Source organism: Giraffa tippelskirchi, chromosome 12 (genome assembly GCF_054371585.1).
Source record: "Giraffa tippelskirchi isolate mGirTip1 chromosome 12, T2T-mGirTip1v1.2.pri, whole genome shotgun sequence".
NCBI lineage: Eukaryota > Metazoa > Chordata > Mammalia > Artiodactyla > Giraffidae > Giraffa > Giraffa tippelskirchi.
In genome coordinates this window covers 118,536,342-118,553,354 of record NC_137286.1, presented here as the reverse complement: position 1 = coordinate 118,553,354, position 17,013 = coordinate 118,536,342, and the positions used below count along the sequence as shown (strand labels likewise).

Here is a 17,013-nt window from a genome sequence, read left to right as displayed (position 1 = left end):
ATATAAGGCCATAGAGACAAACGATGGATTAGAAATCCCAAGATACTAACTGAGGTTTTTTATATCTTGAAGAATAAGAGACAGGACAGAGTTTTAATAAATAGTTCCAAACGACAATAACGAAAACTTTGTGGGCAAGAGTCAAGTGAACAGTATCCTGTTCCACCAAACACAGGATAAAAGAGAATGAGCTTAAGCCATAGACGGAAGAGCCTCACAATTTTATTAGACCAGAAGAATTGTCTTCTAAAGGACTGCTCTTACCCTGGAGCTAAATCTCTACTTGAACATAATAAAAGTACAGATGACCACCTCTCTGAAACAGTTAGCAGAGGAGGTCAGCCTCACTGTGGCCACAGTCCGGCAGACTGTTATCTGGGTCCTGGGGATGCAGACAAAGGAGAGAGAACCAATTACAGGTCTATTTCTGTCAACAGCCAGGTAGCCTCAGGCATTTCACTGAGTTTGACAGAGACTTTCCTCTCACAATGGCATTAATTTTTAAGCTTTCCGTTTTCAAAACCCAATTTTCCCATGCAGACCATCTTCCTCTCTAAACCTGTACAGAAAGGATTAAAGTAGGTGGTCGGGGTTCAAGGAAAGGGCCCCAGAGTCCCCTCTTGCATGGCTTCCTCCTATGACAGTTGCTGTGGTATGTGTATGGAATCCTGGGTTCTTGAATTAGATTATCCTTGAGACTTTTTGTAGGTAAGATGGCTTTCCCTGGTGTCTCAGATGGTAAAGAATATGCCTGTAATATGGGAGACCTGGGTTTGATCCTTGGGTCAGGAAGATCCACTGGAGAAAGGAATGGCTACTCACTCTATAATCTTGCCTGGAAAATCCCATGGACAGAGGGGCCTGGAGGGTTACAGTCCATGGGGTTGCAAAAAGGCAGACACGACTGAGCAACTAACATCCGTCTATAATTACAGTCAAGCATAATCCATTCAACTCTGATTTCACTTAGGATTTGTGCCTCCTGGTTTTTCTCATGAGAAATATGCCATGTGAGGATTCTACAAAGGGTCCAAGTTTCAGAAGATGATGTTGTGGGAATTTCCTTTTGAACTGGATGGAGTCAGGAATATACATTATTGGGGGAAATCTAGAGTCTTGATGACTGATAAAGAACTACGGCAAGTGGTGACAGTTGCCTATTTTGGTAAAGATAGAGTACAATCACCAACATATCAGCATCTAAAATAAAAATAACTTTCCTCAATTTAAACAGAAGTATATACTTTTTAATTTCTCCTCGTCCTTCTCAACCTCTCTTAGTCATCTGACGTTCTCTAGAATTTTTTATTCATTTCTTTTTATTTTTGCCTATGCTGGATCTTCATTGCTGTGTGGGCCTTTCTCTAGTTGTGGAAGGCAGGGGCTACTCTCCAGCTGTGAGCTTCTCTTATTGTGGAGCATGGGCTCTAGGGTTCCCGGGTTTCAATAGTTTTGTCACGTGGGCTCAGCAGTTGCAGCTTACAAGCTCTAGAGCACAGGCTCAACAGTTGCAGAGCATGGGTTGCTCTGGGACATGTGGGATCTTCCTGGACCAGAGATCGAACCCATGTCTCCTGCACTGGCAGGAGCCACCAGCGAAGCCAAGAAATACAGACTTCAAGCTGAGATTTTGAAACAAAAATATGATTATCTGTCATAGCCATGAGCAGATCAATTTTTATGAGATCTAATGAATTAATAGGGCTTCCCTGATAGCTCAGTCGGTAAAGAACCCGCCTGCAACGCAGGAGACCCTGGTTTGATTCCTGGGTTGGGAAGATCTGCTGGAGAAGGGATAGGCTACCTACTCCACTATTCTTGGGCTTCCCTCAAGGCTCAGCTAGTACAGAATCCACCTGCAACACAGGAGACCTGGATTCGATCCCTGGATTGGATTCTAGTATCGCCACAGATGGAAAGTAATGAATAGCAGGGTCAACCTCATATACTAACAAGTCAGATGGGCATTCTCAAACTTTTTTGATCAGATAAACATGTTCACTTAAAGAGAGCCTACTTAAGTCGATAAAATCAAAATACACTAAAAGTAGATTTAGGCTGTAAAATCATAAATAACAAAGGAAATAGACAATCTTTGATGTTGGCTACATGGTTCTTTCATGTCTATTTTCAGGGTCTTAGTGGATGAGAACATAGTGAAAGTGAAAGTCGCTCAGTCATGTCCGATTCTTTGCCACCCCATGGACTATACAGTCCACGGAATTCTCCAGGCCAGAATATTGAAGTGGGTAGCCTTTCCCTTCTCCAGGGACTCTTCCCAACCCAGAGACTGAGCCCAGGTCCCCCATATTGCAGGCAGATTCTTTACCAGCTGAGCCACAAGGGAAGTCATAGTGAGTAGCCCTCAAATCATGGCGCAGCTCATCCTTCACCAAAGATGAGTCTTTATCTACCTTCTCCCCTTTTCCATGATCCACTCCAAGGAAGCAGGTGGTCCTGCCAGCTCTACCACTTGACTCAACCCATTCCCAAGCTTATCTCTTACCTACCAAATCCATTTTCGGCCCTCATCCCATCAGACACTACCAACTCCTCTTGCTTTCAGGAAACAAACTTCCAAGTCACCCATTATTCTGCTTCCTCTTGCCCTTCTCCTCCACCCCTCTGGCCACCTCTGGGGTTCATTAGTGTGTTCCTCTTCTTTCTAGTTTCCTTTTGTTGCTGCTCCTCTTCCCTAGTCAGTCTCCCACTTTCTTGACCACATGTTTTCCTGAGTAAACCTTATGCGTTGTCATCAACTACTACCTAAGTCCAACACCTTCAAAATTATATTTCTTCCCTCCCTCCCTAAACCTGCTTTTCTACCTCGTTCTTCACATATGGGTTAATTACATCACCATTTAACCAGATGCCCTAGTTAGAAACATCAGGTTCTTTCTGGGCCTTTTCCTCCTTCCTCCCCCTAACTGTCCCCCAGGCTACCTCTACACAATGGGCCCCCCACAATCCATCACACACATGCACTTAATAAAGTGTTAGCAAGTCCACAAGCCATAAATCTACCTTGAATATCCCATCCTTCCATCCTCCTTTAAGCTCATCTTAACTCAGGTCATAGTTTCCCTCTAAACTGCCGTGGGTAACCTCCTAATTGGCTCTCCTGCCTCCAGCCTTTCCTTCCCCCCATCTTCCCCACAGTTGTCTGAACTTTAGTTATAGAAAATGCCAATTATTATATCATACTCTGTTTTAAAATTTCTGGTAGCTCCTTATTGCCTACTGGGTAGATTCCAAAGTCTGCATCTCAGAATTAGATTCAACTGGGCTAAATTTTAATAAATATCTACCTTCTTTCAAAATAATTTTAAGGATGATTTTCTCTTTATGAACCAGAAGATATTTCAGTCCACACTAGCTCTAAATTCTAAACACATGGCGATGTTAAAATAAGTCAACACTTGGTGTTTTAACTAGATATAGGGTTCTTTTCCAATTTAAGCATGTCACATTTCAAAAAAAATAAATTAGGGTCAGAGAAATTGCAACTGTGGCCTAAGAATCTAACCAGCCTGGGGCATGTTACATAACTCAAATCTCAAGTATTTCACTGCTAAAAGTGAGGATATTACCACATACTTTGCTAAGTTATTGAGGGGATTAAATGAAACATTTAAAAAGTGCCAGGGCACATAGGTGATGCTCATTAATTCTCTTCTTTTTCCATGGAAACACTGTTATACATGGTAATATATGCTGCTTAGGCAGTTTCCAGAACAAAAGAAATTCCTTTTTAACTCTCGCACACATTGCTCTAAAGCTGTTATAATGCAACTCGGTCAGCATTCAGCAAATACAGGTACAGGCACTGCACTAACAGTGAGCGAAATAGACTTGCTTCCCACCCTTAGAGAGATTAGGGTCCAGTGAAGGTGACAAGCAGGTAAGATGCATAGGAGGAAGCTGTGAGAAGGTAAAACCTGGGTACTCTTAAAAGAGGCACTATTGTAGACTTGGGCGTCAGAAGTGTAAAAAGCTTCCTTCCCTCCACATGTATGTACCATCCTGTTTCTGGGTTCTGATTTAATAGTCTGGAGCAAAGGTCCTGAAATAATGATTTGGTTGAGATTTGAGAGCAGAGGGCTCGGACAAGACAGAAAACAAAACAGAAACCTGGGCAACACCCTTCCGCGGGGAAAAGGCACAAACGCAAGGCAGTCGGAGCAGGCTGGAGGACTCTGGGAGCCATACTGCTTTCTCTTGCTCTGGGTTCCCCCGAGAATTGCCCTGGTAGCCTGGATTGGCAGGGGAGAAGGAAAAAGAAGCAATCCCATAAGAGAAGTAGGGAAGAAAGGGAAAGAGAGCGAAATAAAACTCCAGATCAGCAATGGAGATGAGAAATTCCTGAGCAGATTTTAAACGAGGTCATTATGTTCTTCCTTCGTTAAGTCTTTGCTCTTTATGCTGCGAACTCCCTTCTTACCATAATTCTGTGACAGGCTACTAGCCCATATCTACCCTTAGATTTCACCTCCTTAAAATAATTCTCTAGAACATTACAATGCTCACATTCCTATAACACTCCTTAATCCTAAAATTCCCACATTAAAGAACCTATAAGGACCTAAATTACCTGCTGGATCAAGTTCATACTTCAGTCTAGTCATCAAGGCCTTGAATGCAATTCACGTCAGTAAACACTTAAGTGCCAACTATGGGTAAAAGCCGAAAAGTAAAAACGATGAAAGTGTTAGTCGCTTAGTCACATCTTGACTCTTTGTGACCCTATGGACTGTAGCCCGCCAGGCTCCTCTGTCCATGGAATTCTCCAGCCAAGAATACTGAAGTGAGTAGCCATTCTCTTCTTCAGGGGATCTTCCTACCCAGGTTGAGTCTCCTGCACTGCAGGCAGTCTGAGCCACCAGGGAAGAATACCAGTGAAGGAGAAACAAAAATATAGACAAGAAAAAATTCAGTGAATGAAACTTTCAAGGGTGAAAAATTCAGTTCCAACGAGGGGGAGGAAACAGACATGTTGACCCACAAAGGAACCCATCCTCTGGACTGGACTTTGAAGGAACAGGAGGACTTCAAAACACGGAGACAGTTGAAATGAACATTTTAAAATAGGGCAACAATAAGAACAAAAATACACATGATGTGTTCATGAAAGTAAATGGTGTGTTTCAGAGAAGTCAAGAGGTCTCACGTGAAGAGTTACTTCCCCTCTCTTTGTCACAACACAGGATGGTGTAGGCAACTTTGAGTCCAATGGCCTAAGTTCAAATCCTGACTCCATCACTCAGTACCCTGTGGACATGGAAGAGTATCACGACCACTTCATGCCTCAATCGGAGAAGGCAATGGCAACCCACTCCAGTACTCTTGCCTGGAGAATCCCATGGACGGAGGAGCCTGGTGGGCTGCAGTCCATGGGGTTGCAAAGAGTCAGACACGACTGAGCGACTTCACTTTCACTTGTCACTTTCATGCATTGGAGAAGGAAATGGCAACCCACTCCAGTGTTCTTGCCTGGAGAATCCCAGGGACAGGGAAGCCTGGCAGGCTGTCGTCTATGGGGTCACACAGAGTCAGACACGACTGAAGTGACTTAGCAGCAGCAGTAGCAGCATGCCTCAATTTCCACAGCAACAAAACAGCAATAAGAGGTTCATTGTGAGGATTCAATAAAATCATGCCCTGCCAAGCCTACTGACATGACAAGCATTCAGTAAACATGAGCTGTGCCAGTGCTACAAAGAGAATTTGGGACCAGTCACGAGGGACCCCAGTGTTCCCGAGTGCTCTGAACGTCACTGAAGAAACCACAGCATGCCACTGGGGGCTTTGAAGCAGAGAAATCATCCAGTCCAGCCTGGCATCATGCAAATTAATCTGGGGCCAGCCTTGTGTAGGCTGCACAAAGATCTGTGACTATTTACAAAGTGTTTGCATTAATGAGGGAAAGGGTTGGAACTAGGGTAGCGGAAGCAAGGCTAGAAAAGGGTAACAACATCAAGAGAGATGCTGTAGGAAGACAGAAAAGGATACTGCCCGCACACGTGTAGTAAAGGAAGAAGACCTGAAGAACATTCTTTTACAAAGCTACCAAGGCGTCTACCTGAAACTAATAGAATACTGTAAACCAACTACGCTTCAGTTAAAAGAGAAAGACATCTCAATTTTCAGCCAGACACTACTTTTTATTTTTCTCTACTCTGAACTCCTAGAATTAGATAATTTGCAGGCGTGCTGCATACACCCTTGCCATACTGGTCCTAGGCTGTTCTGTGCATTCCCCACCCTTTTCCCAGGTCAGCAAGTGCCCTCTGAGTGACAAGAGCAGGGCGGTGCTACACAAGTCACTTTCCTCGGAGTGCGGAAGTGGACACATCAAGCATCTCCAGAACAGGCAAGTGATCACATAACAAAGAAGTTTGGTCAAGAATTCCAACTGCTCCACTTATTAATTTAAGCCTAATTTTGCCTGGTAGCATTCCACTTCAAGTTGGGTGACTAAAAAGCATAAACGCACTAATGATGAAACCTGAAACCACACCACGGTAACTCAGGTTCCTCTGAACTGCTCTGACCTGGAACACACACCCACACTTAGGCTTTTTCTTAATCCATGGATGCAGCTAGTCACCTGTCACCCTGAGGGAGCTGCCATCACCGAGCACACAGGACAATAATCGTGGGATTTGCTATTTGAAAAGAGGAAGGCAAACAGGTAAGCCCATAAAACAAAAGCCACCTTGCTCTCTCTCTATTATTCATCCACTGGCACTTTATGATAAAGTATAACAGAGGCTATTCTTCTCATCCATTGAGACTTATGATGCTAATTACATATTCCCAGTTCTTTAAAATGGAAGTTAAAACATAATTTACAACCAGTGATTTTTTAGCAACCTGAAGAAATTGGCTTAGATACATCTGTAAATATGGATAGAAAAACTGGAAGAGATACACCTAAGTGTTAAACAATCTCTCTAAATGATGAGATTACCAAACCATTTTTATTATGTATATTTTCCTACATTTCCAAATTTTCTCAAGCACAGAGTCTTTTATAATCATGAAGAGAAAAAGCTTACTTTAAACTTGTAAAGCTTTGCTGTACTGATAAAAATGAAGGATACTAAAATACACTATATCACATTTTACACAAAGGTATTTCATTAATATAACTTAGGCCAAGTTATATACTTGATGTTGTGCCTTGGAAAATATACACTCTAGTAAGGTACCAGAAAAGGCTAGACTAAGTCACAGAGCCACAAAAACACCTCCATACTAAAGGGTTCACACAACTATCAAATTGCTTAATGAAGGCTTTTTCCAAAAAAGAAGAGTTTCTTTTGATTCTCTAGACAAGCAACAGGGCCTCCCAGGTGGCGCTAATGGTAAAGAACCTGTCTACCAATGCAAGAGACCTAAGAGAACTGGGTTTGATCCCTGGATCGGGAAGATCCCCTGGAGGAGGCAGCCCACTCCAGTATTCTTGCCTGGAGAATCCCATGGACAGAGGAGCCTGGCAGGCTACATTCCATAGGATCTCAAAGAGTTGGACACAACTGAAGCAACTTAGCATACACACAGACAAGCAACAACTTTTTAGCCTATGTATAAAAACATAGCAAAAGAACATTCATTACCTAATAATTCTCTTAAAGCTATCTACGAGATTTTAAGTAGGAAAAAAACTACAAATGCCCCCATTCTTCTTCTGATGATACATCTTATTTGCACTCCAAATGTTAAAGAATGCAATTTTCATACTGTAACTAAGACTCAATATTACCCTTATAAGACAAGGAGTGGTACAAAATTCTAGGCTTTCCAGAGTATAAATTAGTACTGCAAGTCACTACACTTTTCATATGTTAGAAAAAGAGGTGCCATGTCCTTACAGGCCAGTCCCTCTCATATGTATCAATTTCTCCTTGTGGTTGAGTTCCTGGGAACTCAGTTGGTAAAGAATCTGCCTGCAGTGCAGGAGACCCGGGTTCAATCCCTGGGTCGGGAAGATCCCCTGGAGAAGGAAATGGCAAACCACTCCAGTATTCTTACCTGGAGAATCCCATGGACCCAGAAGCCTGGCGGGCTACAGTCCATGGGGTTACAACAGTCGGACACAACTTAGCAACTAAACCACCACCACCACACTTTTCATATGGTAGAAAAAGAAGCACCATGTCCTTACAGACCAGTCCCTCTCATATGTATCAGTTTCTCCTTGTGGTTAAGTTCACTTTCCTGAGAAGCGGCTTTACTACCCCTTTAACTACTAGACCTGCATCTAAACCCCCCTGAGTAATCCTTGAACCTGAACCTGGACTGATGAGAACCAGCAGTGCAAGTCAACAGCCGCTGAAATGGGGAGTAGGGAGCAAACCCAGCCTAACCAGAGGAGGATTGGTCCAGAAAGTCTCCATACACCCACATCATAAGGGTCATCTGGATCCATCCACAGAGTTAGAAGAGATCTACCTCCTCCAAGATCTGTTAAAAATAAAATGCAATATCAATTTCTACATTATCAGCCCAGCCTGACATGCCCAGAGGTGAGAAACATGGTTTTCTGATTTAAATCCTTAAGTTTTTGAGCAGCAGGTTATTAAAAAGCCTCTCCAAACTCACCTGTGACCTGGGGACCTCTGCCTGTGGCGAGCTTCTCCCTTCTCCAAGCTCAGATGTTAAATCAGGGCTAGATATTGAAGACAATGTGTCTTTAGAAGTGGCAGCCTGATCCTGGGAAGAAGATGAGTAGGGGGGTGTAGGAGAGGGCAACCGCATCACACTTTCTCTGGGTGCTTCGGCCTCTCTTTCGCTGGATGAGCTGGACGCAAGCTGGCTTGTGTCAGGTCTTTGCACAGAGATGCTGATTGAACTGCTCTGGGTTCTCTTAATGCCTTCTATGTCTCCATTATACTTCCAAGAATCATCCATCTAAATAGGAAACATCACTGTAAACTTGCTGTTCTGTTAGATTTCTATTTGAAAAGTATATACATTAGATTAAGATTTTAAAGTAACAAAAGTAACATATACCTCCCACAGCAAAATAGCTATTACTAAAAGGTTGGAGCATGTTCTTTGACACTAACAGATAGGCATGTATGAAGTGGGGGGAACAGTTGATTTTACAGAAGTGTTTATAATATAAACAGACCTTTAAAACATGCTTTGCTCATTTATTACTCCAGGTCAACAGACAGAAATCTAAACTAATTCGTTGAATACTCCACACTATGGATATCTATATTCATTTGACTATGTTTCCATGTCATTTAAAGTGTGCCCAAGATATTACATATACCAGCATGTTTATTTTTATAGCATAAATTCCCAAAAGTAAACTTAACCAAATAATATTTTATATGTGTAATATAAAATACAACTTTTGTATACATACACACACACACACATATATATCTTTAAAAACTGTAGCAATGCACTCCCAAATTAACATGTAAGAATGTCAGTGTCTCTGCATCCTTGTCAACACCACACATTTTGAATGTTTTAAATCTTTGTCATCTCATGGGTAAAAAGCTGTACGCTTCATGCTTGCTCTAATAAGACTACACATGCTTCTATGTGCTGTATCTAACCCACCATTCAAAGTCCCTCTCCCTTGAACTGGCCATTCATTTATATATCCACTTTTCTACTATTTGTCTTTTCATTATCAATTTGTAGGAGCATTTTAAATCTTAGGGATATTAAACCTATATATAAAATACATCTTACTAATATTTTTCTAAGCCTATATAAATGTAGTCTTTTGACTACATTAACAGTGTCTATCATATAAATTTAATTTTTATATTGTCAAATATGTTTGTGTTTACTTAACATAATGGTCAGGGGTTTTTCTGGTTAGTTTAGGCAGGCTTTGCTCACTTTGAATTTTTTTAATCAAATCTTTTCTCTTAGATTTTTAGGATTCTACATAGGCAGAGGTAAAAGGAATTTGAATACCAAAGTGCTCAAGACTGTCTCGCTTCCTTTTACATAATACAAATTAATACAATCACTTCCAGGTACATGGCACTGCTTCATTCTCAGGGCAAATGATTCTATATTCTTTAAAACCCCAATAAAATTGTATTTTTTGAACTCTGCTGCTGCTGCTAAGTCGCTTCAGTCGTGTCCAACTCTGTGCAGCCACATAGACGGCAGCCAACCAGGCTCCTCCGTCCCTGGGATTCTCCAGGCAAGAACACTGGAGTGGGTTGCCATTTCCTTCTCCAATGTATGAAAGTGAAAAGTGAAAGGGAAGTTGCTCAGTCGTGTCCGACTCTTCGCAACCCCATGGAATGTAGCCGATCAGGCTCCTCCGTCCATGGGATTTTCCAGGCAAGAGTACTGGAGTGGGTTGCCATTGCCTTCTCTGTTGAACCATGAGATACATTTTAATAACTACATTCAAGTGTATCAAGTTCTAATGAAGTGGGAAATGAGGATACGTAGAAAATTTGTGCATAATCACCTGAAAATATTTAGGTTATGCTATGCTAAGTCGCTTCAGTCGTGTCCGACTCTGTGCGACCCCATAGACGGCAGCTCACCAGGCTCCGCCGTCCCTAGGATTCTCCAGGCAAGAATACTGGAGTGGGTTGCCATTTCTTTCTCCAGTGCATGAAAGGGAAAAGTTAAAGTGAAGTCGCTCAGTCGTGTCCGACTCTGTGTGACCCCATGGACTGTAGCCTACCAGGCTCCTCCGTCCATGGGATTTTCCAGGCAAGAGTACTGGAGTGGGGTGCCATTTAGGTTAAACCGCATGAAATTGCTCTTTTATAGGTCAAAAAGAACTAACTATTGGCAACTTCATATAGTACAACCTAAGACTTTACAATGGGGCTTCCTAGGTGGTGCAGTGGTAAAGAATGTGCCTGCCAACGCAGGAGGTACAAGAGACTCTGGGTTGGGAAGATCCCCTAGAGAAAGAAATGGCAACCCACTCCAGTATTCTTGCCTGGAGAATTTCATGGATGGGCTACAGTCCATGGAGTCACAAAGAATTGGAAGCAACTGAGCACACACACAGTACTTTAAAATAGATACATCTGAGAAAATATGACACTAAAATGTAAATGCTCAAATGCATTCCTTTTTATAGCTGAGTAGTATTCCATTGTATATATGTACCACAGGTGGATGAAAATGAAGCCTATCATACAGAATGAAGTAATCCAGAGAGAGAAACACCAATACTGTATATTAATGCATATATATGGAATTTAGAAAGACGATAACAATGATTCTATATGCAAGGCAGCAAAAGAGACAGAGATGTAAAGAATAAACTTTTGGAATCTGTGGCAGAAGGCAAGGGTGGGATGATTTGAGAAAATAGCATTGAAACACGTGTATTACCATATGTAAAACAGATGACCAGGGCAAGTTTGATGCATGAAGCAAGGCACTCAAAGTCGGTGCTCTGGGACAACCCAGAGGGATAGGATGGGGAAGGAAGTGGGAGTGGGGTTCAGGATGGGGGGACACCTGTACACCGTGGCAAATTCATGTTGATGTATGGCAAAACCCATCACAATATTGTAATTATCCTCCAATTAAAATAAATACTGAAAACTAAAAAAAAAAAATTTTTAAGTAAATGCTCTGCCTTAGGATGTAGTTTATTTTTAAAAATGTGTCAGCTCTACTTTCACTGAATTTGCAGTTTAATCAGTTCTGTTTTGTTGCTGTATTTTAAGCATTAAATGTCTACTGAATCTAAATAGAGAAAAATATAATTGCTTTATATACAAGTTAAGTATACTTTACATAGCTAATATCTCTAACAGAAACCTCTGCACAAATTCACTAGTGTTTTGTGCTGGAGAACAGACTAAAGGGAACGGGGAACATGTTTACCGTGTAAGATCTCGGGAGTGAAGAGATTCCCCTTGACTGAGAGCCAAAAGGTTTCGGTGTGACCACAGATGTTAACCTAGCCGTGTTGGTTTTCTGGTAACTTCTGGGGAGAGTTGCTGAAACTCGAGTCGACTCCATTTGTGTATACAGCGAATGCTCAGAAGACAGAGAGGCTGGGCGCTGTTCTTCCACGGGGCTTCTAGAAGGAAACTGAACTTCAGCTGTGACAGCAGCCTCCCTTTTTGCAAAAGTTGTAGAATCCTGCTTAGGAATTTCTGTCGGATAAGTCGTTCCTTTCTCTTCTACTCTCTCACTCTGGGAATAGGCTTCTGACACAGGCAGCATAGAGGGAAGCTTTTCTTCGTTCAATCCGTCATCAAAAGAATATAGCCTCCTTCTCGATGTAACTGTAGACATCTGATTTTGGGATTCCCTTAGCAGAAAGAAACACCACAACCACAAAATTATGCATTTGACACCCAGAGGTGGAGAGACACATTATTTTGGTCACTAACATAAAAAAGGATGGGAATAAAAACATGGCTGATTTAGTATAATAATGTAATAAACAGAATGTGAGAATAAATACATGTGAATTTTTCAATGTCACAAAAAGAAGGATTAAGAGTTTGACTTTTTTTTTTTCTTAAAGAGGCTAAGAAAAATCTCTGAAGTATTTGCAATTGTAAAGGGATTGTCACAGGAAAATAAGAAAATTTTAAATAAGGGATTATTCAAAGTTCCATAACACACTTTAAAGATAACTGACAACCAATTTTAACCCTTCAAAGATGCAGATTTCTTAACAGGGTTGAGAGTGTTCCTGTATACAATTTACAATAGTTTCATAAAAATAGAAGACCACAAAAGATTCAGACTTTCAATAAGATCAAGTGAGTATATGATTTAATACAACTTGGTAGAATTTGCATGGATAATTATGGCAAATTAAAAGTCACCATTCCTATTTTCAGAGAAGTCGATGAAACAGTCTCTTGGCTATCATTTAGTAAGGAGTACATCTCAAGCCAACTGCGTTGCATTTAAGCGAATGAAACTGTGTTTACCATTGTCTTCTAGGGCACAAAGGAGCTTTGTTTAATTTTACCTGACAGCACATTTCCTTTTTGACATTCTCCTTAGAGCATATTTGCCTTCTCCCTGACCTGTAAAAATCTCAAGGTTTCACAGGGCAACTGCTCCACAGGCAAGTTTAATTGGACCTTTATCCTGTTATGTTGCAATGCAAAAGATAAACCCCCACAGGTGTGTTTATATAGTCTTCCTTTAAAAATACAATTTTAATTGCACCGTGCCAACATGAAAAAAAACTTTGTTACATTTTACACAACTTAATTAAGAATGAGAGCCATTTTTTTTTTTACCATTCCATCCCTAAATTTACTTTAAAAGGAGAAAAAGCTGTTTATTTTTGTGAAGATAGCCAACATTAGTCAATTCTGCATGTGAATATACAATGTAAAAGGAAGCAACAATGAACACCATTTTTAAGTACTCCTTTCTTCATTAATTCAAATTACTACTTATTACAGCATTACTTTGCTTTTTCACTGCAGAGCAAAATGCTCAAAGGTTTATGCATATTTGAGGACAGTCTAATATTGGTGCACAAGTACAGATCACAACACTTACACAAAATACGTAACACTAGTTTCCCCAACCCTGAGATGCATTCGGTCTCATTACCTGTCCTGCAGCATTTCGTTAAACGTCTTAGATCTTCTCTCCGACTTCTCAAGAGCCTGCTTCTCAATCTCTTCCCTCTCCTCCTTTTTCTTCTGCAGATCCGAAGTGTAGCTTTTCCGACGATTTTTCCATTTTGCGAGGTCCTGACAGAGGAAAATCACGTCAGTCCAGGCACACCTGAATTTCTACACACCCTTTCCAGCAGTGAGAGTGTGCCAGAGGATCCCATTACGTTGCTAAAACTATTCACTCCAACTTGATGCCAAGGTGCCCTAATTTTGCTTTTTATAGCCAGCGTTTCTGTACCAAGCCTTTATCTCATGTGTCTGTCTAAAAGCCCTGACCTAATAAGATAGACCCCATTTTTGTTTTCCCAGGTAGTGCATGCCTTGCTGCCCATTTCACAAAGAATGCTAAACGCTTGTAATTAAATGCCAGGTCAGAAAGGTTGGGAACTGTCTAAAAGCCCTGACCTAATAAGATAGACCCCATTTTTGTTTTCCCAGGTAGTGCATGCCTTGCTGCCCATTTCACAAAGAATGCTAAACGCTTGTAATTAGATGCCAGGTCAGAAAGGTCGGGAACTGTTTCAAATTTATTACCATCTCACTCCAATCATCTGGCTTTTATGTGAAATGACATGCTTCACTAGTCAAACTAGAACAGAAACATGACTGTAACATGGCTAAGCATAGAGACACACATGGAACAAATACAGAGGTTGGTCCCTACTTGGAGGCAATGGGGTCACAAACACACAGATGAATAAAATGTGCTTCCTCTAGAGGAACTCTCAGTCTAGAGGGAAAATACAGACAGGTAAATAAAGCTCAACAATGAATGTGAAGGCATTGCATGAGAGAGTGAGGGACATATGGAAAGAGTGGTCAATTCCACCCCGGGAGGGGAGGGCCAGGTGCAGAAAGGCTTTAACAGGGAAGCCAGACAGAGGATGAGATGGTTGGATGGCATCACTAACTCAATGGACATAAGTTTGAGCAAACTCCAGGAAGATATTGAAGGACAGGGAAGCCTGGCATGCTGCAGTCCATGGGGTCACAAAGAGTAGGACGCGACTCAGCCACTGAACAACAACAAAGGCTCAAGAATATGATTTCGAAGCAGTTCAACTCCCCATAAGGACAGGGCGATCAGGAAGACCACACAGGAAGCAGTGGACATCTCTTTCCATACATCCATCCAGGACACATCCTGGGGGTGACCCCCAGGACACTCAACCTGATTCATCTTTAAAATTAGTCCTGGCGGCCTAAGCTGGTCCTGACACTCAGGCGGGTAGGACAGTTTGGATGGTACCAACTTCACTGTGCCACCCAGAGAAGTCCCACACTAAGAATTGCTAGTGGCATTGCAGCCTTATGCAAAGTCCCAGACTGGGAAAAAAAAACAAAAAACCTCACCCCCCGGGCACATAAAATAGGTTTGGTTTACACCCTTTGGGAGCAGTCAGGGCCATTCCTGCTTTAAAAAAAAAAAAAGTCTGAAATCAATATGAACTATTTCCAGAAAGAACAAAAGCAGTGCACATCAGTCCTGAAGGACTGTAGAACTAGCATGAATTTTCATCTGACTTAACCTAAGGGAGAACCCCTCCATATCTCCCCCTTTCATCTCCAGTCACGATGTATTTTGGCAGACTGACACTGAATTTCTGTTTCTTGACAATGACATTGAGATCCCAGATAAAAGAGGAACTGGAATTTAGAAACATAGCCAAGCCAGGGGATTCATCTTTGTTCCTTAATATTTAACTCCCTTGAAAATTAAGATTTACTATCTCTGACCCTTCTGTTCATGCTACCACTCAACCCTCTCACCATAAAGCTGTCCTCAGATTTCTTTGGGTCCGCTATATATATCATCTATCTATCCTAATTCTGTACACTCCTTTGCTGGGTGCTGTGCTCAGCCTCTCAGTCATGCCCGACTCTTTGTGGCCCATGGACTGTAGCCTGCCAGGCTCCTCTACCCACAGAATTTTCCAGAAAAGAATACTGGAGTGGGGTGCCACTTCTTACTCCATGGGATCTTGCCGACTTGGGAGATTGAACCCAATCTCTTGTGTCTCCCGTGGCTCCTACATTGGCAGGCAGATTCTTTACCACTAGCGCCACCTAGGAAGCCCCTTAGACTCCTTTGAGAGTGAACTGGGAAAGTGAAAATCACTCAGTCGTGTCCAACTCTGCGACCCCATGGACTGTAGCCCGCCAGGCTCCTCTGACCATGGGATTCTCCAGGCAAGAATACTGGAGTGGAACATGTCTCCTGCATTGGCAGGGAGGTTCTTTACCACCAGCACCAGCAGGGAAGCCCATAAATATATACAGTGTATATGCGTCAGTGAAAGCGAACGTCGCTCAGTTGTGTCCTACTTTTTGTGACCCCAGGGACTATAGCCCACCAAGCTCCTCTGTCCATGGAATTCTTCAGGCCAGAATCCTGGAGTGCCATGCCCTCCTCCAGGGGATCTTCCCAACCCAGGGATCGAACCGAGGTTTCCTGTATTGCAGGAAGATTCTTTACCAGCTGAGCTACCAGGGAAGTCCTACACTCCTTTGGCCTATAACAATTGACCCTTTTAAAAAAGGCACAGCTCTCTTCTGCCAGGGACAAAACTAGAGATTAAATCTTTATCCAAATAGACATCTGCATATACATCAGCTCTGTGGAAACATCCAATTTTGATTCACGTTCGATAACTGCTTTTTTAACCAAAATAGTACTGAATTATCATTCACATTTCTCCCCAAACCTTCTCTATTAACTCTAAGAACACTTTCATTTCTCCCTGCTGATCCCCAGTCTCTGTGCTGGTCCCCTGCTCCCCCTAAACCTTAAGCAAAGTCTTCCCTTTCATAAACATCACTAACAGTCATACCCCAATGCAACCACCAGAGCAAGTAAGCAAGTTACCTACACTGCAAGGAAGCAGCTTCTCATTTTTGAGAACCCACAGAAAATATCAGAAGATAAAGAGCTTCTGTGTTTCACAATGGCCTTTGAGATACAACAGAGCAGAAGGGTTTAAAACTCTTTTTTAAAGGGAGTTGCTCATATTTTCTACGGAACTGTAACCTGCCATAGCAAGAAAAATCGTCCCTTGAGTATACTGACTCTCTTCTTGGAGAATAAAGAAACACATCCTTCCCCATCTCCCAATAAGCAGCATACTCACATCCTGCCATTTCTGGTCCTGTTCTTTTAACTGGGACTTGATTCTCTGCATCTCCTCGTAACGTAGCTGACGCAAGTTCTGAATATCCTCTGCGCTGACATCACTCATGGACTTACTCCTATGACAAAAATACTCATGGTAACCAAGGTTCGTAGGACGGGATTCAATGTTAAAACTGGAAGGATGGGCTTATATTTGGAAATTTCATCTACAATTCTGCGGTACTACATAGATGCTTTCGTGATAATATCACAGAAATAGCA

General features: G+C 42.0%; 1 protein-coding gene across 41 annotated transcripts in view; it reads right to left on the bottom strand.

The window, feature by feature from the left end:
- The window catches only part of LMO7 (LIM domain 7), a 218,031-nt gene that overhangs the window by 26,905 nt on the left and 174,113 nt on the right, over positions 1-17,013 (bottom strand). For all 41 annotated transcript variants that reach the window (XM_081550003.1, XM_081549958.1, XM_081549995.1 and 38 more), the window contains 4 exons: positions 16,751-16,868; positions 13,555-13,697; positions 11,848-12,280; positions 8,605-8,913 (listed from right to left, as the gene is read on the bottom strand). In XM_081550003.1, coding sequence (XP_081406129.1) covers positions 8,605-8,913; positions 11,848-12,280; positions 13,555-13,697; positions 16,751-16,868 — 1,003 coding nt within the window. The remainder of the gene's footprint in view (positions 1-8,604; positions 8,914-11,847; positions 12,281-13,554; positions 13,698-16,750; positions 16,869-17,013) is intronic.